This window comes from Chlorocebus sabaeus, chromosome 11 (genome assembly GCF_047675955.1).
Source record: "Chlorocebus sabaeus isolate Y175 chromosome 11, mChlSab1.0.hap1, whole genome shotgun sequence".
NCBI lineage: Eukaryota > Metazoa > Chordata > Mammalia > Primates > Cercopithecidae > Chlorocebus > Chlorocebus sabaeus.
The window spans coordinates 119,255,479-119,278,024 of record NC_132914.1 but is presented as its reverse complement, the minus strand read 5'-3'; the positions used below and the strand labels follow the sequence as shown (position 1 = coordinate 119,278,024).

Below are 22,546 nucleotides of genomic sequence, written 5' to 3'. Positions count from 1 at the left end.
TCTCTGTGCTGCGGCCGGCACATGACAGGGCCTCCTGGAACACCTAGCCACAGACTGCCTGAAGGCCGGTTACAGGGAGGCCGTCAGAGCCACCTCCAGAGGCCACGTACCTTCAGCTCCTGGGTGCTCCTTCCCATCAGCCTGGGCCTCGTCTGCCTTGGCCTCAGTGCCGTCGCTGGGCACAGCCGAGTTGGGCTCTGGAGCGGGGCTGGAGTTGCTGCTGTTCTCCTGTTTGATGGGGGAGGCATCTGCGATGGAGCTCTGGTTGCTGTTGTCGTCTGTGGGGTGTGGGAACAGAACCACAGGATGAAATCCCACAGCTGCCAAGGACGGGCAGGTCGGAGGACTCGGTATCCCTGTGCCTCAATGCCCGGAACCCCACAGCAGCTCTCCCACCGGGGAGGTGTCTGGTTATCGTTTTTTTTTTTTGAGACGGATCTCGCTGTGTCAACCAGGCTGGAGGACTGTGGTGCAATCTCAGCTCACTACCTCCGCCTCCCGGGTTCAAGTGATTCTCCTGCCTCAGCCTCCCGAGTAGCTGGGATTACAGGCACCACTCCTGGCTACTTTTGTATTTTTAGTAGAGACGGGGTTTCACCACATTGGCCAGGCCCGTCTTGAACTCTAGACCTCTGGTGATCCGCCCACCTTGGCCTCCCAAAGTGGTGGGATTACAGGCATGAGCCACTGCACCCGGCCATGCGGTAGGGGTCTGGATACTGGATACTCCTCCTCCTGGGACCCCTGAGCTCACTCCCGCCCCCACCCCCATCCACCCAAGCACCACAGCCGTCCCATGTGTCCAGAGAGGCAAAGAATTCCAGCGCTGGCCTGACCTTCCCCACACTGAGCCAACTGTACCCTGTGTCTGCAGGCAGCCAGCTGGGGACAGTGGCCTCACATATTTAAAATCTTGGGGGGACATTTGAGGCCTCATTCTGGGTTTGGAAACCAGACGCCTTGTGTGTCTGGCAGAGAAGCGACACGGAAGACATGGCATGGTCCGTGAGGTGGGGCTGCCAAGACGCTCTGTGTGACTGATGCAGCCCGGAGCCGAGTTCCACTTGATAGGAAATAAAAGGGAGAGAGAGACAGCAGGAGGTGGCACATTCCACGGGACACATGGTCCACTCCCTTAAAGTCAGTATCATATTAAAAAAAATTCAAAAAAAGTGGGGGAGGGGAGATGATTTTAGAATAAAGAAAGCTAGGAGACTCGACTAAATATGATGTATGGAAATTATTTGCATCCTGTTTCGAAGGTGCCAGCTGTAACACTTTGGAACAACTGGGGAATCTGAATATGGTCTGGGTTTTAAAAGCTATTAAGGAACTGTTGGTTAATTTCGTTAGAAATGATCATGGGACAGTGGGTATGTAGAAACATCCTGTTTTTAGCAATGCATGCTGTGACGTTTAGGTGCAGACTTGAATGTCATGAGGCAGGGAAATTTACCAGAAAATGCTTCAGTGCAGGCTGCAGGCCAGTGTTAGGGTGCTCTGAACTTTGACACTTTTTTTTTTTTTTTGAGACAGAGTCTCGCTCTGTTGCCCAGATTGGAGTGCAATGGTACAGTCTGGGCTCACTGCAACCTCCGCCTCCTGGGTTCAAACAATTCTCCTGCCTCAGCCTCCCAAGTAGATTACAGGAGCCTGTCACCATACCTGGTTGAGTTTTGTATTTTTAGTAGAGACAGGTTTCACCATGTTGGCCAGGCTGGTCTCGAACTATTGGCCTCAGGCGATCTGCCCACCTCAGCCTCCCAAAGTGCTGGGATTACAGGTGTGAGCCACCGCACCTGGCCACTAGCTGTGTATTTTTTATATGTGAATTATATTTTAAATACAAAAATTTAACACATCGAAAAAATAGATGAGACAAATATGGCATCATGTTCATGAAAATCAAGGTGGAGTGTATAGGGGGATTGTATTCCCCTCTCTACTGTTCTTAACAACAAAACCCTTTACAATACAAAGAAAGAGAAGGGGTAATCAGCAATGGCATCCACAGTGGGGCTGCGGGCAGAGCTGGGGCCCGGGCTGCAACTCCCCTTGTCCTGCACCCCCTTCTCAAGCACATAGTCACTCTATTTAGTTTTCTGAGATGGAGTCTGTCACCCAGGCTGGAGTGCAGTGGCGCGATCTCGGCTCACTATAATCTCCACCTCCTGGTTCAAGCGATTCTCATGCCTCAGCCTCCCAGGTAGCTGGGATTACAGGCATGCACCACCATGCCCAGTTAATTTTTGTTAGTTATTATTTTTTAGTAGAGACGGGGTTTTGCCGTGTTGGCCAGGCTGCTCTTGAACTACTGACCTTAGGTGATCTGCTCACCTCAACCTCCCAAAATGCTGGGGTTACAGGAGTGAGCCACCACGCCCAGCCATCTATGTATTTTTTATTTTTAGAGACAGGGTCTTGCTCTGTCACCCAGGCTGGAGTACAGCAGCAGAATCATAGCTCACTGCAGCCTTGAACTCCTAGGCTCAAGCTATCCTCCTGCCTCTGCCTCCTGGGTAGCTGGGGCCACAGGCATGTGCCACTGCATCTGGCTAATTTTTTAATTTTTTTGTAGAGATGGGGCCTCACTATGTTGCCCAGGCTGTCTTGGACCCCTGAGCTCAAGTGATCCTCCTGTCTTGGCCTCCCAAAGCACGGAGATCATAGGCCTGAGCCACTATGCCCAACCTAGGAGAGTCGTTTGAAACAGCAGAGACCCAAGTGGAGGTTTCAAAACCAACACAATATGAAGCAGCCTTTCTGGGGGCCATGCTGCACCCAGGGCGATGGCCACTTTTGTAAACATGAGGAGACAGAGACATCCCAACAGACCTGGGCACCTGCCACTGTGCCAGGCACTAAGCAAAAGCATTTCTGGTCACCTCGTGGAATCCTCCCTACAACCCGCTGGAAAGGTGCCATTACCACCTTCACTTTCCAGAGGGGGAAACTGAGGCTGGGAGCAGAAGAGCCACTTGCTGGACCCATCTGCCCAACTCCCAGCCCCATGTCCCTCCTCTACCTCAACCTGCCAAGGAAGCACCAGGCAGTCAGGCGGCCCCACACGGGTGACCTGGATCTGATTTTAACTGTACTCTGGGGTGCTCGTTACACAAAAGCATCCTCTTGTGAATTCTGGGACTTAAACAAACAAAAAAAAAGGATGTATGCTCCCCGATTTCTCCCTCGAGAAAATCTAAACTTCCTACGGCAAGCACGTGTGCAAGAAGCTGGCCCCATAGGTTCCTGAGGTTGTGAGGCTGTGTTAATGAATGACAATGAGCACTAATGTTTAATGTCTGGTCCAGCCTGGTAGCCTGGTAACAGCGTGACACCAATACTTGGGCTAACTTCAGCTGAGTCTTGTGGACTAAAGGGCCCGGGGCACCACCCTCTCCCTTCATCTCCTGCTATACCCATCCTCCCACTGGATGCCTTTCAGAAAACTCGCCCAGCCCACACCTTTCCCTGACCTTCCCATTCACACGACTGCAGTCTGACTGGGTTTCGGCCGCACGTGCACGAAAATGAAAATGAGAAAGTGAACAGGGCCTCTGTGGCTGGGGACTTGGTTTGTTCAGCATTCTAGATTCTTCTGGAGAGTTCGTCCAGGTCACAAACCTGGATCTTTTTTTTTTATGGAGACGCGGCCTCACTCTCTTGCCCAGGCTGGAGTGCAGTGGCGTGATCTTGGCTCACCGCAACCCTCCCTTCCCAGTTCAGGGGATTTTCCTGCCTCAGCCTCCCGAGTAGCTGGGATTACAGGTGCCCGCCACCATGCCCAGCTAAGTTTTGTATTTTTAGTAGAGACAGGGTTTCACCATGTTTGGCCAGGCTGGTCTCCAACTCCTGACCTTAAATGATCCTCTCAACTTGGCCTCCCAAAGTGCTGGGATTACAGGTGTGAGCCACCAAGCCCAGCCACAAACCTGGATTCTGTCTTCAAAGGACCTCAAATGCCAGCAATGGCACTGCAAATTATGAACTTGCTAACCATGCATGTTACTTCACCTCACTGGGCCTTAGTTTCTCCGTCTGTAAAATGGGGTTGGTAATTAGACTCAAACGAGGCAATGATGCTTAGCATGATACTTGGCACGTTGTGACGGTTTCATAAATGTTAGCTGTTAACAGGCCAAGGTTTTTTCAAATTTTTATTATAGGCTGGGCATAGTGGCTCATGCCTATACTTCCAGCACTTTGGGAGGTTGAGGGAGGAGGATTGCTTGAACTCAGGAGTTTGAAACCAGCCTGGGCAACACAGCAAGACCCTGTCTCTATTTTTGAATAAAATAAAACAATTTTTTCTTTTTTGATGGAGTCTTGCTCCGTCGCCCATGCTGGAGTGCAGTGGCATGATCTCAGCTCACTGCAACCTCCGCCTCCCAGGTTCAAGCAATTCTCCTGCCTTAGCCTCCCAAGTTACAGGTGTGTAGCACCACACTCAATCATTTTTGTATTTTTAGTAGAGATGGGATTTCACCATATTGGCCAGGCTGGTCTCTAACTCCTGACTTCAAATGATCCTCCCACCTCAGCCTCCTAAAGTGCTGGGATGACAGGCATAAGCCACCATGCCTGGCCCAAAATAAAATATTTATTATCATTATATATATATATATATATTTTGTTGTTGTTGTTGTTGTTGTTTTGTTTTGTTTTTGTTTTTTTAAAGAGATGGGGTCTTGCTCTGTTGCCCAGACTGGAATGCAGTGGTACAATTACCTTTCACTGCAGCCTCCAACTCCCAGGTTCAAGTGATCCTCCCACCTCAGCCTCCAGAGTAGCTGTGACTATAGGTGCGTGTCACCACACCCAGCTAAATTTATTATTAATTTTTAATCTTTTTTTTTTTTTTTTTTTTTTAGACAGAGTCTCACTCTGTCGCCCAGGCTGGAGAGCAGTGGTACAATCTTGGCTCACTTCAAGCTCTGCCTCCTGGGTACACACCATTCTCCTGCCTCACCCTTCCAAGCAGCTGGGACTACAGGTGCCCGCCACCATGGCCAGCTAATTTTTTTGTATTTTTAGTAGAGACAGGGTTTCACCGTGTTAGCCAGGTTGGTCTCAATCTCCTGACCTCGTGATCCACCCACCTCAGCCTCCCAAAGTGCTGGGATTACAGGTGTGAGCCACCGCACCCGGCCTATTATTTTTTTGTAGAAATGAGGTCTCCCTATGTTGCCCAGGCTAGTCTCAAGCTCCTGGGCTCAAGTGATCCTTCTAACTCGACCTCCCGAAGTGCTGGGATTACGGGTGTGAACCACTGCGCTTGGTCCCATGCCAAGGTTTTTTTTTTTTTTTTGAGACGGAGTCTCGCTCTATCGCCCAGGCTGGAGTGCAGTGGCGCGATCTCAGCTCACTAGAAGCTCCGCCTCCCGGGTTCACGCCATTCTCCTGCCTCAGCCTCCCAAGTAGCTGGGACTACAGGCGCCCGCTGCCACGCCAGGCTAATTTTTTGCATTTTTAGTAGAGACGGGGTTTCACCGTGTTAGCCAGGATGGTCTCGATCTCCTGACCTCGTGATCCGCCTGCCTCAGCCTCCCAAAGTGCTGGGATTACAAGTGTGAGCCACCGCGCCCATTTTTTGTATTTTTAGTAGAGACAGGGTTTCACCACGTTGGCCAGGCTGGTCTTGAACTCCCGACCTCGTGATTCACCTGCCTCGGCCTCCTGAAGGGCTGAGATTACAGGCGTGAGCCACCACCACTGTGATTTTCTAAAGCCCGCTCAGAAACCTACCAGTCCCCGTATCCTTGGAACTGGTGACTGCGTTTTCCAGATAGGTCAATTTGGGCACGTGGGGAGGTTTGCTGGCCTTTCTTCCCTGGAACAAGACAGCCCTGCGTCTGGAGAGGTCAGAAACTCCAGCAAACCAATATTCCCTTCCAGTTTCTTATTTAGTTATTTATCTACTACTACCTGGCTGGACCAAAGGTTCTGGTGGTCAAAAGTACAAAGACATTGAAATGAGGGTCAAGAGACTGAAAAAGGCAGGGGCTGCAGGCTCTTGTCTTAGCAGGCCAGACAGGTGATAAAGAGGCAGTGGGTGACCCAGGTGGGCCTGGAGGTGCCACACTCTTCATAAGGGAAGGCGGTCTGGCTTCAGGCAGTTCCAGGCAGCCCCTGCCTCAAGGGAGCACTCAGCTATGGGGCTGCCAGATGTGATTTCTCAAGGGATGACAGGATGGAGATTTACTGATTTTCAAATGTGGAAAGCCAACTTAATTTTCATGAAGCTTTAGGGACGGGCGCGGTGGCTCACACCTATAAATTCTAGCACTTTGGGAGGCCAAGGCGGGTGTTTGAGACCAGGAGTTGGAGACCAGCCTGGGCAACACAGTGAAACCTACTATCTACTAAAATAAAAAGAAAATTAGCCAGGCATGGTAGCACAAGCCTGTAATCCCAGCTACTCAGGAGGCTGAGGCAGAAGAATTGCTTGAACCCAGGAGGTAGAGGTTGCAGTGAGTTGAGATCGCACCACTGCACGCCAGCCTGGGTGACAGGAGCGAGACTCTGCCTCAAAAAAAAAAAACCAAAAAACCAAAAAACCAAAAAAACAAAAAACAAAGAGGAGCTGTAGGTTTGAATTTCTGAGGGCGTTTTCCTTGGGTGGATGGAGACAACCGTGAGGACCCGTGGGGGACACTGGGGACCGGCTCGGAACGTTCTGTGTTTTGACCTGGGTGGTGACACGGGTGTGTGCAGTTTGGGAACATTTCACGGAGGCGTACACATATCATCTGCACGTTTCCTCTCAAATAAAAAGGTCAAAACAGAAACAGACACCAGCAACAGGAAACGATGGCACACAGCACCATCTGAATTTGGTGGATGGACCTAGGTTACAACTTTTTTGGTTTTTTTGCCTTTTGAAGAGATGGGATCTCACTGTATTGCCCAGGCTGGAATGCAACAGTTACTCTCAGGTGTGATCATAGCACACTGCAGCCTTGAACTCCTGGGCTCAAGTGATCCTCCCGCCTCAGCCTCCCGAGGAGCTAGGACTGCAGGTGTGTGTTCCCCGTACCTGGTTAAGTTACAACATTTGAAATTAAACAGCAAAGGGAGTTAGGCTGTAGACATGGAAGGGCAGTTCCCAAAGTCCTGGTGGGATTAACGTGAAGTCAGAAATCCAGTTTGGAGGCCGGGTACCGTGGTTCATGTCTGTAATCCCAGCACTTTTGGAGGCCATGGCGGGCAGGCCACTTGAGGCCAGGAGTTCGAGACCAGCCTTGCCAACATGGTGGAACCCCGTCTCTACTAAAAAATATAAAAATTGGTCAGGGATGGTGGCGCATGTCTGTAGTCCCAGCTACTTGGGAGGCTGAGGCAGGAAAATTGCTTGAACCCAGGAGGCATAGATTGTAGTGAGCCAAGACCACGCCACTGCACTCCAGCCTAGGCAACAGAGCGAGACTCCATCAGACTCCATCTCAAAACAAAACAAACCAAACCAAAACAAACAAACAAACAAAATCCAGTTTGGAGATTTCCAGCAGCCAAAACAAAACGGGAAACACAGCCATTTATATAAATGGGGTAAGAAACCCCATTTATATAGCCATCTTATAAATGGTAAGAAACCCCATTTATAGCCATTTATATAATGGGGTAAGAAACATACATCCTCATTTATATAATGAGGGGGGTAAGAAACATACATCCAAACAATCTTCCTGAGCATAGGAGGCTGACAGAACCCTCTCCTGTGTGGTTCCTGTCCCTGGGTGAGGAGAGGGTCTGATTTCTATGTCTCTGGCTTAGTTTATGTCTCTTGGCTTGGTACGCTGGGAAAAGAAACTTGCTCTCCTCTGCTGAGTCTTCTCCTTGGCACAGAGGCCTCCGGGCCCTGCCCAGCCCTCCTACCCCTTGCCTGGAATGTGAACAAACCTGCTGGAGAAACAAAAACATGACCGAGTGCTTGGCCAAGGCCCTAGGTTGGGCAGGAGAGGCTGGCAGGCCACGGGCACTCACCATGCATGTCCATCATCCCTGGGGAGGAACTGTTCTCCGGAGTGGTCACCTCTGAGCCACACTTCTCGTCCTTGCCTTTTTTCTTATTCTTGTTTTTCTGCAGGGGAGAATGGAGCAGAAACCAAGTCACCAGATCGCATGTGTGTGCGCGTGCTCTGAGCCCCTGGGGAGTGGCGTGAATATTTTATTCCGTGGAAGCCTCCTGGAGCCCCCAGGCCTCCGGAGCGCTTTCCTGGGCCTGCATTTGAACGCGTCCTATTCGGGATTGGCCTCTGGATCTCGCCCGCTGTGGAATCAAAGAGCCCCACAGAGGGGAGGGTTCTGAGGCTGGCCCAGCTCCAGCACCCTGGGAAATAAGCCTGCCTGTTTCTGGGACTGGCAGCAGCAGTGTGGAAACGCCCGGCTGGCAGGACCTGCCTCCTCTTTTAGGGAGAGTATCTGGGGAAGAGGCCGCCGTCAGCCCAGAGCAGGTACAAAGTAATGCCAGGTGACCCAGAGGTCACTCATTTGCGCCAGCTGCAGGCCCCCTGGGGCAGCCTTTCTCAAAGTGTACTCTGCCGACCTCCAGCACAAATGTGCAGGAGGAGTTAGGAGGGAAGACCCCAGGAGAAAGGAGGGAGGGTGGGGATGCTTTTTGTGCCATTCCTTTTTTTTTTTTTGAGACAGAATCTCGCTCTGTCACCCAGGCTAGAGTGCCGTGGTGCGACCATGGCTCCCTGCAACCTCCAACTCCCGGATTCAAGCGATTCTTTTGCCTCAGCCTCCCAAATAGCTGGGGCTAGAGGCACACACCATCACACCAGGCTAATTTTTGTATTTTTAGTGGAGACGGGTTTCACCAATATTTTGGCCAGGCTGGTCTCGAACTCCTAACCTCGTGATCTGCTGCCTCAGCCTCCCAAAGTCCTGGGATTATAGATGTGAGCCACCATGCCCGGTCATTCCATTTTTTTTTTTTTTCTTGAGACGGAGTCTCGCTCTATCGTCCAGGCTGGAGTGCAGTGGCGCAATCTCGGCTCACTGCAAGCTCCGCCTCCCGGGTTCATGCCATTCTCCTGCCTCAGCCTCCAGAGTAGCTGGGACTACAGGCACTCTCCACCATGCCCGGCTAATTTTTTGCATTTTTAGTAGATACGGGGTTTCACTGTGTTAGCCAGGATGGTCTCGATCTCCTGACCTCGTGATCCGCCCGCCTCAGCATCCCAAAGTGCCGGGATTATAGGCGTGAGCCACCGCGCCTGGCCCATTTTTTTTTTTTTTTTTTTTTTAACAAAAGGCTGTAGACATGGAAGGGCAGTTCCCAAGGTCCTGGTGGGATTCACATGAAGTCAGAAATCATGTTAGAAACAACCTGGGCTCAACGGTAGGAGACTCGTTAAACCAATCATGGTACATTCATTCAATGAAATCCGATACAACAATTACAGGGAGTAACGTGGTTCTTCACAGACTAACATGGGGTGATCTGCAAAATACTAACACATTAAAATATGTCAATATTGCCCACACATATGTAAGAAAGATGCAGGATATGTGAGCCTCACCAAGCAAAGAATGTGTGTGTGCGCATGTGTGCGCGCCTGTGTGTGTGTGCATGCGTGTATTTACATGCATGTTTGCGAGCGAAGGCTCCCTTTAGAAAAATAAACAAAACCTGGCAACACTGGGCGCCTCCAGGGGCAAGAACTGGGGTGGGGATGGGGGGTACAGGCAGGGATGAGAGGCAGATTTTAAAAAGATATGCAGTAAAAGAGTAACATCTGAAGATACACAAATCCAAACAGACAAAAGGTGGATTGGTGGTTGCCAGGGGCAGGCGAGGGGAATGGGGAGTGACTCCTAATGGGTGTGAGTTCCTTTTTGGGGGTGATGAGAATGTTCTGGAATTACAGAGGTGACAGTTGCACAACTCTGTGAATATATTCACTGAACTGAATACTTTAAAAGAGTGACTGCTGGCCGGGCACGGTGGCTCAAGCCTGTAATCCCAGCACTTTGGGAGGCTCAGGCAGGAAGATGGCTTGAGGCCAGGAGTTTGAGACCAGCCCGAGCAACATAGCCAGACCCTGTCTCTATTAAATAAAAAAATAAATAAGCCAGGTGTGCGGCCGGGCATGGTGGCCCACGTCTGTAATCCCGGCACTTTGGGAGGCCGAGGCAGGCGGATCATGATGTCAAGAGCTTGAGACCATCCTGGCCAACAAGGTGAAATCCCGTCTCTACTAAAAATACAAAAATGAGCTGGGCGTGGAGGTGGCGCCTGTAGTCCTATCTACTTGGGAGGCTGAGGCAGGAGAATTGCTTGAACTCAAGAGGGGGAGGTTGCAGTGAGCCAAGATCATGCCACTGCACTCCAGTCTGGCAACAGAGTGAGACTCTGTCTCAAAAAATAAATGAATAAATAAATGAAAATAATAAATAAATTAGCCAGGTGTGCATGCCTGCAGTCCCAGCTACTTAGGAGGCAGCGATAGAAGGATAGCTTGAGCGCAGTGGGTCGAGGCTGCAGTGAGTTATGATCCTGCCATTGTACTCTAGACTGGGCACAGAGACCCTGTCTCTTAAAAAAAAAAAAAAAGTGACTTCTATGATATGTAAATTGTCTTAATTAAGAAACCGTTTTGAGTTTGAATTTTGTAACATGTTTTACCTATTTAAAAGGACGAAATTTTCAAGAGTTCTAAGGTAACAAATGGATATAACCAGATACTGAGTGTTTAAAACAATCAAAAGCTCTCCCTCCACCAGGCAGATTCCCAGTCCCAACCTACAGAGACTTAGCGACCAGGTGTGGGGCCCAGGAATCTGCATCTTCTCCAGGTGCTCAGCCAGGCTGAGAACCATTGCCCCAGAGGGAAAGGGGGTGGGGGAGTGGCACGTGGCACATCCTGGTTCACAGATGAAGAGGGAATTTGCATTTCTCGGCACCGTCTGCACAGCCGACACAGTGCTCAGTATTCTCCGTGGTAATATATTGCTTTTGCTCTGTTGCAGAAACCGCGAGTTGGATGTTACTGCTCCATTACACAAAAGAGGGGACTAAGGCCCAGCAAGGTGGGGTCACCTGCCCAACATCACAGGTTAATCGGGGCTGGTCTGTCTGCCTCCAAATCCAACGGTCCCTTGAAGCCTAGAGCTGCCAGGTCCTTCCTGATGGCCCAGAGCTTACATTTTCCCCTTGATCATATTCCATTTGGCACTTCCCTGATATCTGTTTCATGCTATTCTATAATTATCTTCCCCCAACGAGATTAGAAATTCCTTGAGAGCAGGGACCACATCTTCTCAAATGCAACCGGGGTTTCTACACCTAATGGTGGGCAAGGCACAGACAGGAGCTGGAGCCAGGAGCTGCCTTCGAGGGGCCTGCCCTGCTCTTCCCTGGGAGATGTAGAGAGAGACTAAGGCTCAGTCCCTTTGGGGAAAGCAGCTCTGGTGGTTCCAGGAGCCCAGGCTAGAACCAGAAGGGACAACAAAAGCCCACGTTCAGGGATGAGCATGTGATCACGGGGTGAAGAATGGAGCCACAGCCCTGCTCAGAGACCCAAGGCTTGCAGGGCAGGTAACTGAAGATGGGCGGAGAAACTTAGCCCCTGTCTTTTTGGAGGAAGCTGGACCCCCACATACTTCCCCCACCCCAAATCTACCAATCATGACCTCATGTCGCTCTCAGGAGTGGCTACAGCCATGTGGGTTAGTCTGTGCCATCTTCCCGGGTAGAAGGACTGAGTTTGGGTAAATAGGGAAGGCAGTCCAGGCAGGGGGGAACAGCCCGGGCAAAGGCCTATGGGGGAGACTGTTCTTGATTTGGGATGGAAATGAGAGGGGTCTCTGGAGGTAACTGGCCTGGGAGCCACTAAGTTGGAGAGCCCTGTCTGCTCGGGGCAGTTGCCAGCCATCACAGGACAGCGCCTCGCGCTCCCTCTAGTGGTGGAAGTCGGGATGGCGCCACCCCTCCTGGAGCCCTCTTGGAGACCCCGCATCCCTGCACCAGGCTTTCCTAACCCCCGGGGGGCCCGGGGGGGGGGCCCTGTCACCACCAGCTCCACTCACCAGAAGCTTCTCCAAGCGCAGAGAGAACATGCGCTTTGGAGTCAGACAGACCTGGGCTCCATTCACAGCTCTGAGGTGAGCTGTGTGACTCTAGGCAAGTGGCTTCACCTCTCTGAGCCTGTGTCCTCCCTTGTACAGAGGAGAGTTAAAAACATCAACTCCACAGGCTGAGTAGGAAAAATAACAGAGATGCTGCATGTGAGGCATCAGCCCAGGGCCTGGCAGATGGTCAGAGGCTCAGGAACAGAACCACAAAGGTGGGGAGAACATGCCTATCTGTGGGCGCCACCACACCTGCCCCAAAACACAGTGCCAAGCCCTGGGGAGGGCGCTCAGCCCAGAAGACACAACTTGCAGGTCAGGCGCGGTGGTTCACACTTTAACTCCAGCACTTTGGGAGGCCCAGGCAGGTGGATCATCTGAGGTCAGGAGTTCGAGACCAGCCTGGCCAACACGGTAAAACCCCATTCTACTAAAAATACAAAAAATTGGCCCATGCGGTGGTGCGCACCTGTAATCACAGCTACTTGGGAGGCTAAGGCTGAAGAATCTCTTGAACCTACGAGGCAGAGGATGCAGTGAGTCAAGATCACGCCACTGCACTCCAGCCTGGGCAACAGAGTGAGACTCTGTATCAAAAAAAAAAAAAAGAAGAAGAAGAAGAAGAGGAAGGAAGAGGAAGGAAGAAGAAGAGGACACACCTTGCAGGATGTTCCCCACCCCCACTGCTCTGAGGGCCAGACTCTGGGCTGGAGTAGGAGGGGTGGGGACTGGTCCAGCAGCCTCCCCAAGTCTAAGCTGGGTCCTTTTAATCCCAGGGGCTCTTGGTCCCAGAGCCCCAGCACGGTGGGTAGCAGCAAACAACCTCCCTCCGCATGGTGGGAGGAGCACGAATGGGTGGCCCACCCCAGGGGACCAGCCCTCCATACTCACGTCGTCAACCTTGGGCTCCGTCACAGGGACCCATTTGTAGATTCGTAGGGATGTGTCACCAACGGTCACCCATTTCTTCTCCCTGAGGAGGACGAGGAAGAGCCTGTTACTGCGGACTCTTCATCCCTGGGGGACACAGGCCACACTCCTCTGGGGCTGAGAGCAAGCTCCAGATCACACAGATGAGGGTTTGAATCCCAGCTCCACCCTCAGTAGCAGAAGCCCCTGGGCAGGCCACATCACCCAACTAAGCCTGGTTTCTCCACCCCGTTACACCACACAGGGTGGCTGCCCTCTCCAGGCTGTCGCCAAAAAATGGCGGGGCTGCCATTACAAGGCCTCCTATGGGTGGCGGGAGTCAGGCCCAGGTCCCCCTGTGTCACTGCCAATGCCACTCAGCCAGTGAACTGGGCCACCCGAGCCCTTCTGGGCAGCAGAGACGCCTTCAGGCCAGCAGGCCGATTCCTCCTGTCGGGGGTGGAGTCGTCACCAAGGACACCCCGGGGCTCCTCCTGCCCTCTGGGCAATGCGTCGGAGGTCGGGGAGGCAGAAGCAGGCAAGCCGGGGCGCCGCCCACACTGCCGGAAGAACGCCCTTCGAGGCGGCCAAGGAGAGCCAGGGAGTGGTGACCTCAGCCCGAAAGGAGGTTACACGGCCTGAATCTGTGGGTGGCAGCCGGGTGGGAGGGGACCTGCACCCATGATTCGGGGCTCCTAGCGACCCTATCTGCAAGGTCGCCCCAGCTGCATTACAAACACCTGAAGGACCAAGTCCAGACCCCTCACTATGAGAGGCAGATTTGTGGATGAGGAGAAACTTACAAGCCACAGAAGCAAACAGGACCAGTGTTCACTGGAGGTAACAATGGCCACCCTCTCCTCCACCCCACCACTCCGCTCCGAGCCACTGCCATTGTTCCGATTACTGCTACAGCCAGCCACCTCCTGTCCTTGACTCCCTGCACTCCACTTGTCCCTTACAGCCTGAAAGGCCCAGCAGCCACACCCCTGAGGGGACTGAGGCTCAGGAGAGCCCCCCAGAAGCAGGGCTGGGTTGGAACCGAGGCTTCTAAATCAAGGCTCTGCCAGATAGGAGATGTGTGAGGCCACCAAGGGAGCCACTGATGGCTCAGCTAGGAGGCTGGCAGATTTAAGGGCCCCAGCAGGGGCTGTCGGGGCAGGCACACCCCTGGTACAGGCGACATAGCTGCCCAAGTCCTCAGCAATTTTAGTGACAAAAGTTCCCAGAACCAAGAATTCTCTGTGGCACAAGCACCTCTGTCCGTGAACTGCCTGGCACCTTTTCTGGACTCTCTGCCCAAACTCAGCCTTAGGTCACCCCCTTGTGGGGCACACGGCCCTCACATGCTGGTGTGACAGGTTACAGGACTCCCACCCTGTCACCACGAGGGTTGCGGGATGACAGAGCATACTCAAAGCCAGCCAGCCGAAACCACAGACACCTCACCCCCAAAAACCCTGCCTGCTCGGGTCCCATGTGTTCCCTCAGAGGACACCACGGCCCGGCTTTTCTTATTATACCAATGGCCATTCCTAGTGCCTTCTATGTACCAAGTACTGTGCCGGCTCATCTGGCAGGAAATGGCAACTTCCCCATTTGACAGATTAAGAAACTGAGGCACAGGGCAGTGAAGGTGAACTCATTCTCCCAGAGCCAGCACTCAAACCCTTCACCCAGCACAGCTGTTGAGACCAGCCTCTCTGCTCCCCCTCCTTGCACATTTTCACCCAGAAACGATGCAGGAAAGACGGGTGTCTTAAGTCTACTGGCCAGTCTCCTGCCTCCTGTGGGCAGAGCAGACAAACCACAATGCCCACCTTTCCCCTCCTCCATTCTGAGCCATCAGAAGGTGTCCAGAAGAGACAGGGTACTCCTGGGAAGAACCTCAGTTGTTAGCGCAACCATCACAATAGCCATTGTGTGCCCAGGCTGTTACATGCCAGGCTCCACGCCAAGCACTTTACTCACACACCCTCTCTCCCTGGGATTCCCAACAGGCTACAAGAGGGGGACGACTGTCACTCTTTTTACAGATGCAGAAACAGGATGCACAGAGAGGTTATACCACTAGCTTGGGGTCTCACAGATAGGAAGTGGCAGAAGAGAATTAGATTTGGGCTTGGACCCCAGACACCACCTCCTGCTATTCTGCTTCCCATGAAAACCAAGAATCATTCTAAAGGAGCGCCAAGGTAACAGAAGCTGGAGGAAGAATGACAAATTGCCAGGACCCCATGCAGATTGGCCAAAGCCATTCATTACTCATGAGCCCTGGACCAGCTTCCCAGTAAATCAACCCATTCAAGGTTTGATTGTGTTTGGGGGGAAAAAAAAAAAAAAGTAATTGACTTGTAACACACAAGACACCTTTCAGGGCAGAAAGTGTGCCAGAGATCTGGGCTTTGTGGCCGCAAATCAGCCAAGATGCAAGTTTGCAGCTGCTTCCCAGTGAGGCTCAAGACCACCACAGGCTACAAGCTGAATGCAGCCAGGCTTCCGTGCCTCTCTCTGCCCCGACTGGCAACCTCTTCACCGAGTTCTCAAGTTACCTCAGCGATGAGAAACTGTATTTCTAGGTGTGGACACTGAGGGGGCTTCGGGATAGAGGCAAGGACATTAAGAACTCTACCTCTGGGCTGGACCTATGCTCAGTCAAGCAGCCACCCGGAGAGGCCGCGGAGCTCAAGTTTAAGGCACCAAGTGAGCACCCGGGAGGACACAGGATTCCACAGACACATTGGGAGGGCACACAGGTTCAGCAGAGTAGCTGAGGTTTCCCACAATTGCCCCCCAAAACCATCACCACAGAACACATAGCCCTTCCCAAAAAGGGGCATTGCTCCCCTCCACCAATGAGAGTATTAAGCTATGCCCATCACTTTCTTATTTTTTCATTTTTTAAAATTTTTTGAGACGGACCCTTACTCTGTGGCCCAGGCTGGAGGGCAGTGGCACAATCTCGGCTCACTGCAACCTCTGCCTCCCGGGTTCAAGCGATTCTCCTGCCTCAGCCTCCTGAGTAGCTAGGACTACAAGCACATACCACCATGCCCGGCTAATTTTTGTATTTTTAGTAGAGACGGGTTTCACCATGTTAGCCAGGCTGACTGACCTCAGGTGACCCACCCACCTCGGCCTCCCAAAGTGCTGGAATTACAGGTATAAGCCACTGCGCCCAGCCTATTTTTTATTTTTTTGAGATAGGGTCTCCCTCTGTTGCCCAGGCTGGAGTGCGGTGGTGCGATCACTGCTCACTGCAGCCTCGACCTCCTGGGCTCAAGTGATCTTCCTGCCTTGGCCTCCCAAAATGCTGGGATTACAGGTGTGAGCCACGACGCCTGAGCCCCACTTTATATTTAGGGTGGCAAACAACCGGTCAACAGACGTGTTTTGTTTGGCCTACACAGTACTTTAAAAATGTTAAATCTGCTGCCAAACTTCAAAAAAAAAACAAAAACAAAACAAAAAAAAAAACAGGCTTCCCATAAGATTCCAGACTTCTGGCTACTCTTGAAAACATGACCCGGGCCTATGTGCCCTGGGGAGCGACAGCTTGCCCCAGATGGGCTCTCTGGCCCCCTCGGATACCCTCACTCTTGACACCTGTAGGCACTGGGTCTAGAAATCACCGCGACCCCTAGGCTGCAGCCCAGCTTGCTGCAAAGCTGGCCCTGGCTGTGCCCCGCGCCTCCTGTCTTGGCGGCCCCGTCACCTTACCCTGACTTCAGCACCTCTCTCTTCCCATTACACTTGGGCTCCTGGGAGGAAAGGACAAAAATGAGTTCCTAGCAGTAGGAATATAGCCCCAAATGCTCCTCTCCAGCACGGACTCCTATATAAACTACAAGAATCCATCCCAGATTCTCCAGGCTAAGGCCAATTTTGAATGTTCTCCTGCGTCCAGGTCCAAGGGCTAGCCAACAAGACCATCTTAGCGTTACCCACTGCCCAAGAGGACCCTGCTGACTCCCTCCAGGAGAGCTCTAATCCCTGTCCTTGTACTCACTTCTCAGGGCTAGTCCCTGCCACCTCAGGAGGCCTGGCCCATGGCTGGCCTCACCCTAGCGAGGCCCAGGTCTGCCTGACCTGCCATGTGCCTAGAAGGAAGGTCTCCATGATGAAACTTCCGGAGGAGCTGAGATAAGGGAGGCCTCAGGCCCAAACCTCCACCTCTCCCGGCACAGACAGGAGGTCTTCAGGCACAGACCTTTCTCAGTCCTCACGGCAAGTCATTGAGGGAACCCTCAGACCAGGCTGAGGGGTCCTGGGCCTAAGCCTACTTTGTTTGTTTGTTTGTTTTGTTTTTTGAGACAAGGCTGTCACCCAGGCTGGAGTGCAGTGGCATGATCGCAGCTCACTGCAGCCTCAACCTCTTGGGCTCAAGTGATCCTCCGGGCTTAGCCTCCTGAGTAGCTGGGATTACAGACGAGGGTCACCATGCCTAACTTTTTTTCTTTTTTTTCTTTTTTTTCTTTTTTTTTTGAGACGGAGTCTCGCTTTGTTGCCCAGGCTGGAGTGCAGTGGTGCGATCTCAGCTCACTGCCGGCTCTGCCTTGTGGGCTCACGCCATCCTCCTGCCTCAGCCTCCCGAGTAGCTGGGACTACAGGTGCCTGCCACCTCGCCCGGTTAATTTTTTGCATTTTTGGTAGAGACGGGGTTTCACCATGTTAGCCAGGATGGTCTCGATCTCCTGACCTCATAATCCTCCCACCTCGGACTCCCAAAGTGCTGGGATTACAGGCATGAGCCACCGTGCCCGACCTTTTCATTTTTTTGAGATGAAGTCTTGCTCTGTCGCCCAGGCTGGAGTGCAGTGGCGCGATCTCGGCTCACTGCAACCTCTGCCTCCCAGGTTCAAGCAATTTTCCTGCCTCAGCCTCCAGAGTAAGTGGGATTACAGGCATGCACCACCACAGCCAGCTAATTTTTTGTATTTTTAGTAGAGAGAGGGTTTCACCATGTTGGCCAGGCTGGTTTCGAACTCCTGACTTCAGGTGATCTGCCTGCCTCGGCCTCCCAAAGTGCTGGGATTACAGGCATGAACCAGCGCGTCCATCCTAATTTTTCTTTTGCTTTTTCTTCTTCTTCTTTTTTTTTTTTTTGAAACGGAGTCTTGCTCTGTTGCCCAGGCTGGAGTGCAGTGGTGCGATCTCAGCTCACTGCAAGCTCTGCCTCCGGGTTCACACCATTCTCCTGCCTCAGCCTCCCGAGTAGCTGGGACTACAGGCACCCACCACCACATCTGGCTAATTTTTTTGTATTTTTTTAGTACAAACGGGGTTTCACTGTGTTTGCCAGGATGGTCTCAATCTCCTGACCTCGTGATCTGCCCGCCTCAGCCTCCCAAAGTGCTGGGATTGCAGGCATGAGCCACCGCCCCTGGCTTTTTTTTTTTTTAAAGATATGGAATCTCACTATGTTACCCAGGCTGGTCTTGAACTCCTGGGCTCAAGAAATCCTCCTGTCTCAGCCTCCAAAGTGCTGGGATTACAGGCATGAGCCACCGTGGCGGGCCTCCAAGCCTCCGCTGCAGCCCAAGCTTTCATCTCCCACCATCGCCCTGGACCCCTTCTCTCCTCCACCAGCACAGGGCCTCCAAACCCTGGCCCAGTTTCCCAAAAAGAGGCCTGCCATTTTGTTTTCCCTTCAGGCATCTTCTGGTCACCTCACACTCCACCGGCCTGCCTTGCTGAAACAGCCCACAAACAGGAGAGGACACAGCCTGCCCCAAATGAGAGGGAGGCCACAGCTTTTCCGGGGGTGGGGGAAGCGGCAGGGGACAGTGGGTGGGTGGGTAATTTTAGGGGTCACTAGGGCTGAGGAGAAACCCACCCAAGGCTCATGGGGCCAAATGATCTGCCAGACACTTCAGCTTCCCTCTGGGTAAAATACAGGATGCCCTGTTAAATTTGCATTTCAGATAAATAGATAATTTTTTAGTATAAGTGTGTCCCAAATATTGCATGAGACATACTCAAAAACATTTATTTTTAATTCTTTCACTGTTTATCTGAAATTCGAGTTTAACTGGGTGTGCTGTATTTTTATCTGGTTAAACCTGGCAACCCCACCTCCCCACCAGTGGTGAAATGCATGGTTGGTGGCCACACAATTAATAAACAACCCAAAGTCTCATGGGCTGAGTCAAAGACCCAATCCGAAGGCACGGGGAAGGTGGGATATGCTCTCAGGGGCTGGAGAAACCTGGGCAATCCGAAGGCACGGAGAAGGTGGGATATGCTCTCAGGGGCCGGAGAAACCTGGGCAATCCGAAGGCACGGGGAAGGTGGGATATGCTTCTCAGGGGCCGGAGAAACCTGGGCAGTAAGTCCAAGGCTTTCGCTTAGAAGGGGCCAAAAAAAAAAAAAAAAAAAAAAAAAAAAAAAAAAAAATCTCAAAGCCAAGTTTCTACAAAGTCCACCTTATAACACGGACAACACTGAGCAACAGCTCCTCCTGCGCCCAGGGCGGGGTGCTCTTGGAGGCATGACCTCACTCGTCCTCAACAACCCGACGAGACCTGGAAGCCAAGCAGAGAGCCCCGGGTCACCATGGTTAGAGAAGTGACAATGATATGCCCAAGGTCGCGGCAACGAAGTGAACTGGAAGCTGGACCATGAGATCCCAAAACCTGAGGTCTTCAGAGGACACGAGGTGTTGTTTCCCCAAACCCAGGGAGGTGCAGAGGCACAGCCCCACAAGCCCCAACTACAGGCCTGGTCCCCGCGGGGTCAGCGGGTTGGAAGGTCTCCAGGCCGGCCAACCTGGGGCCCGCGGGGTGGGAAGCCCCATCTCTCCATCTGCCCTCCCGGCAGAGCAGCTGGCCGCTCTGCGGGAGCAGCTGTCAGGGTGCAGGAGCCTCTGTCCCGCCGGGAACCTGGGGTAGGAGGCCCCACCACGCCTCCTTGAGCAGAGAAAGGCGGCTTGTCGGCTGCTTCCCAACCTCCAGGTCGGCGACAGAAGGGACCCAGGCACAGACACCAGTTCTTTGCACAGGGGATGAGGCAAGGAGGGGAGCAACTCCGGGCTTCCCGCGGGGAATCCCACAGTAGAGGGGGCTGCGGGTTGTTTCCCAGCGTGTGTGTGTTGGCCTGCAGCTGTTTCTGCCATTTTTAAATGGCTCCAGTCGGGCACCGGGCACCCTGCGTACCAGGGGAGCTCCCGAGACACCGACGACTTGGATCTCAACTTTGGAATGCCTCCCCTTCTCACGGTTCTGAAAATTCTTTGTCCCACTGGAGCCAAACCCAGCCCACGGCCGGGCATCCGGCCATCGCAGCCAGCCCTTTCCATAGGAGGCCGGGGAGCACGTGGACTTTATTGATTTTCCTCTTGCCTTTTTTGTTGGGTTTGACTCAGAAAGGACAGCTAACTTGTGACACCGCCACACCGGAGGCTCGCCCCCAGTGGCTTTTAGAGACCGAGGCGCTACTCGAGAAACGACACCCCCAAACGTAAACATCCCCTGCCACCGGGCCTGCCCGGCTTCCAAGCTCGAAATAAAGCGTCGGGACGAGCCCGCGGGCGCTGACACTCGGGGCCAGAGTCGCCGCGGCTCCTCTCCCTCCGGGACCCCGGTGAAGGCGTGGGAAAAAAACAATAAAGTTGAAATCAGGGATCGGGGAGTTTTCAACAAGTCTGACCCAACCTGGCGATCTGCTCGCGCCTCGGGCCTGGCCCAGGGGCCGATTCCGAGCAGACCCCGACGAGGCCGCGGAAAGGTTCGATCCCCTTAATATCGACCGGGCCACGCCGGGGGGACGCTAAAGTGAACCCGAAAACCACGCGCGGCCGCCGCCGCGTTCCCCTCTCCCCCGTGCAGAGAACAAAAACAACGGCTCCCTCCGCAAAACAAACACGAGCTCCCGGTGTGGAGAGGCAGCCGCGGCCCAGGACCAACGGCTTCTGGCCAAAATCATCGGCTGGCCCGAGCCCCCCTCCCGGGGCGCCGCGCAGAGTGGGGTGGAACGTGGGCGCCCCGCGCCCCTGGCCGCTGGCGCCCGGCGCTCGCCCCCATCTTTCCTGGTCGCCGAGAGCCCTCGCTCCAGGCAGCCCAAAGCGCTAAATTTAAACGGCTCGCGCTTTGCAAACTCCGCAGACTCGAGGGCGCCGGGCCCGGGAGGCGGGAGCGGGCGGCCGGGCGGGCCGGGGCCGGCGGAGGGCGGCGGGGCGCGGGCCGGGGCGCGCGGGGAGGAGACGGCGGCGGCGGCCCGCTCGGAGCCTGCACAATGGAGCTCGCGCTTTCCCCGCCGCCGCCGGCATCGCGGCCCCGGCGCGCGGGAAGCCGCTTTCATGTGACTTGCACAAAACGAAATGGCTTCTGGGGCCGGCCCCGAGCCCCCCTCCCGGGAGCCGAGCGCCGCCGCGGGGGCCGCCCCGCCGCTCCAGCCGCCCGACCCCGGCGCCCGCCGCCTCCGGGCCGCCGCCACCGCCGCGCCAGGTGGGCGACAGGCGCGAGCGCACCTGGGCAGCGGCCGCGGCCCCCGCCTGGCGCAGGTGACTCGGCTCGCGCGCCGCCCGCCCGCCCTCGCCAAGTCCCGGGGCCCGCGGCGGGGCCGGGCCAGGGCAGGCGGCCGGGGCGCTGCGTCCCGCGGCTTTCCGGAGCCGCGCTCGGGCTCGGGGTGGCCGGGGAGGCGGCGGGCGGCGGGCGCCTCCGCTTACCATTTGCGCACTTTCTCGATCGCCGCCATGACCCTCTTGATATCATCTTTGGCCCGGCTCCTGGTCTCGGCTCGAACCGACCTGCCCGACATGGTTCCGGCGGGGAGACGGAGGCTGGGGAGCGCGCCCGCCGGGTCCTGCTCGCGCTCCGCGGCGGCCACACTCGCGCCCGCCCGCCGCTCACTCACTCGCGCACAGACACTCGCACTCTCACACGCACACACTCACACACACATACACACACACACACACACACACACACACAAAGCCCGGGGCCGCCGCGCGCCCGGCCCAGTGCGCAAGCGCCGGGCGGCAGCTGCACCGAGCAGGGGGAGCCGCGCCGCCGCCGCCGGCAGTGCGGCCTCCGGGCGCCGCGGCCACCGGGCAGCGCCACCGGGCCTCCTGCGCCCCTAGAGGGGACGCCCCGGACGCCCTCCCGGGGAGGTGCCGAAGGGCGCACGGCGACCCCCGGCTCCGGGCGCGCGGCGGGGGCGGGCGTGCGGACGTGCGCGCGGACCCTTCCTCGGAGGCCGCAGGTGCGGAGGGGTCCACCGGAGACAGCCGGTCTGCGGGGCGGGGGGGACGCGTTCCCCGGGACCCAGCCCAACTGCCCCTGCCCTGCCCCCGGAGCACGGCGGCGGGTGCAGTAGTGCAAGTTTCTTGCAGGTCTCTTGACTTCTCCGAGTTGAAGGCGCCGGTTCGGGACGCGAGGTGCTCTTGGAAAGAGTTGGGCATCGCGCATCTCTGCTGGCCCGCGGCCCTGTTCAAATGCGAGCTAGGACGTCGCCTGCCCCAGGCTTTGTCCTTTTGGAAAACTGGGGTTGTAGGAAGGTGCCTGGGGCCAGGCGGACTACCAGAGACTCTCGACCTTGCGTACTAAAGAGTTTTCTGCTC

General features: G+C 54.5%; 1 protein-coding gene across 2 annotated transcripts in view; it reads right to left on the bottom strand.

Moving 5' to 3' along the window:
• Positions 1 to 21,951, bottom strand: part of BCL7A (BAF chromatin remodeling complex subunit BCL7A) — a 40,528-nt gene extending 18,577 nt beyond the window's left edge. For both annotated transcript variants that reach the window (XM_008005016.3, XM_008005017.3), the window contains exons 1-4: positions 21,653 to 21,951; positions 12,970 to 13,051; positions 7,984 to 8,080; positions 111 to 278 (exon numbers count right to left, since the gene is read on the bottom strand). In XM_008005016.3, the coding sequence (XP_008003207.1) occupies positions 111 to 278; positions 7,984 to 8,080; positions 12,970 to 13,051; positions 21,653 to 21,744 (439 nt within the window). In that variant the 5' untranslated portion in view covers positions 21,745 to 21,951. The remainder of the gene's footprint in view (positions 1 to 110; positions 279 to 7,983; positions 8,081 to 12,969; positions 13,052 to 21,652) is intronic.
• Positions 21,952 to 22,546: the final 595 nt, after the last annotated feature.